This window comes from Triticum aestivum, unplaced genomic scaffold, assembly GCF_018294505.1.
Source record: "Triticum aestivum cultivar Chinese Spring unplaced genomic scaffold, IWGSC CS RefSeq v2.1 scaffold34718, whole genome shotgun sequence".
In the NCBI taxonomy this organism is placed as follows: Eukaryota; Viridiplantae; Streptophyta; class Magnoliopsida; order Poales; family Poaceae; genus Triticum; species Triticum aestivum.
This window is the reverse complement of record NW_025277031.1, coordinates 1-1,275: the sequence shown is the minus strand read 5'-3', so window position 1 is coordinate 1,275 and position 1,275 is coordinate 1. Positions and strand designations below refer to the sequence as shown.

The following is a 1,275-nucleotide window of genomic DNA, read 5'->3' as shown; positions in this document are numbered from 1 at the left end:
TTCCGAATTTACCAAAGTTCTATGTTTGTTTTGAGTCAAACCTTATTTTGTGAAAGTTCTTTTAAGTTATATCAAGTTCATAAATTATGTTGTAAGACGTCCAACCTTAAATATATGTACATAGTATAAACATAAAAGAATCTAATGAAACCAATTAACTGTACAAGACATTGATATATTTTCATGTAAACTTGGAACCTAGTATAAATCTAGAACTTCACTTAACTTGAATCCGAGGGACCAGAAGCTGGTTCGTAGGCCGAGCCAGCCGGTAATTTGTGCAAGAGCTTCATTGATTCCGGTGTCGCTCTCATCAAGGTATAAGATTAATATCATTTGGTGTTGTCTGCCTTTCTTTCATCTACTCTTTAGTTTTTCACAGTTTTCTGTGTGGATTCTGATATTTTTTTTTCTGTCTGGTGAGCAGGGAGGTTTATTTGACCACGGGAGCCTCGTAAATGCCATCAAGGGTGCAGATGTCGTGATCTCGGCCGTGGGGACCCCTCAGCTCGACGAGCAGACGAGGATTGTCATGGCCATCAAGGAGGCCGGCAATGTCATCAAGGTCAGTGAGATTATCATTTTGTCTTCTTTGTTGATCGAACGATGGATGCAAATCAATCGCTGAATCGTTGCTGCACAGAGGTTCCTGCCGTCTGAGTTCGGCTCTGACCCAGAGCGGGTTCACCCCGTGGATCCAGCGACCACACTTTACGCTGGTAAAATCAGCCTTCGCCGTCTGATCGAGGCGGAGGGTATACCTCATACATATGTCTGCTGGAACGGGTTCGCCGAAACCTACCTTGTGAGCATCGGCGATGTTACGGCTGTTGGCACTGGTCCTCCGTCTGACAAGACCACTGTCCTAGGCGATGGAGATGCAAATGGTATGTAAGCACGCATCATGTCCTTTTTCGTGCCACTGTAAATCCACGCTGTCCTGTGTTGATCTGTATCGATGGACGCACGCAGGGGTGTTTGTGGTGGAAGAGGACATAGCTGCCTATACGGTGAGAGCAATCGACGATACGAGGACCCTGAACAAGATCATGTACATGAGGCCGCCGGTGAACATCGTGTCCCACAACGAGCTCATCGCACTTTGGGAGAAAAAAGCGGGAAGGACTTTCCAGATCGCTCGCATCCCAGAGGCGGATCTCCTCAAGTTGATCAAGGGTAGGGTACATCCATCATTGTGCTTTGAGAATGTACGTAGCTACAACTGTTGCATCTCTGACCACTCTTAATTTGTTGACATGTGTGACCACGCAGAGG

General features: G+C 46.2%; 1 protein-coding gene across 1 annotated transcript; it reads left to right on the top strand.

Annotated features, from left to right (window-relative positions):
• Nucleotides 1–258: 258 nt before the first annotated feature.
• LOC123178367 (isoflavone reductase homolog IRL-like) lies at nucleotides 259–1,208 on the top strand (the record flags this gene model as incomplete). Its single annotated transcript, XM_044591444.1, has 4 exons — nucleotides 259–318; nucleotides 428–565; nucleotides 644–887; nucleotides 973–1,208. Coding segments are annotated over 4 exons (678 nt in total), but the record flags the coding sequence as incomplete, so codon positions are not given.
• Between the last annotated feature and the right edge of the window lie 67 nt (nucleotides 1,209–1,275).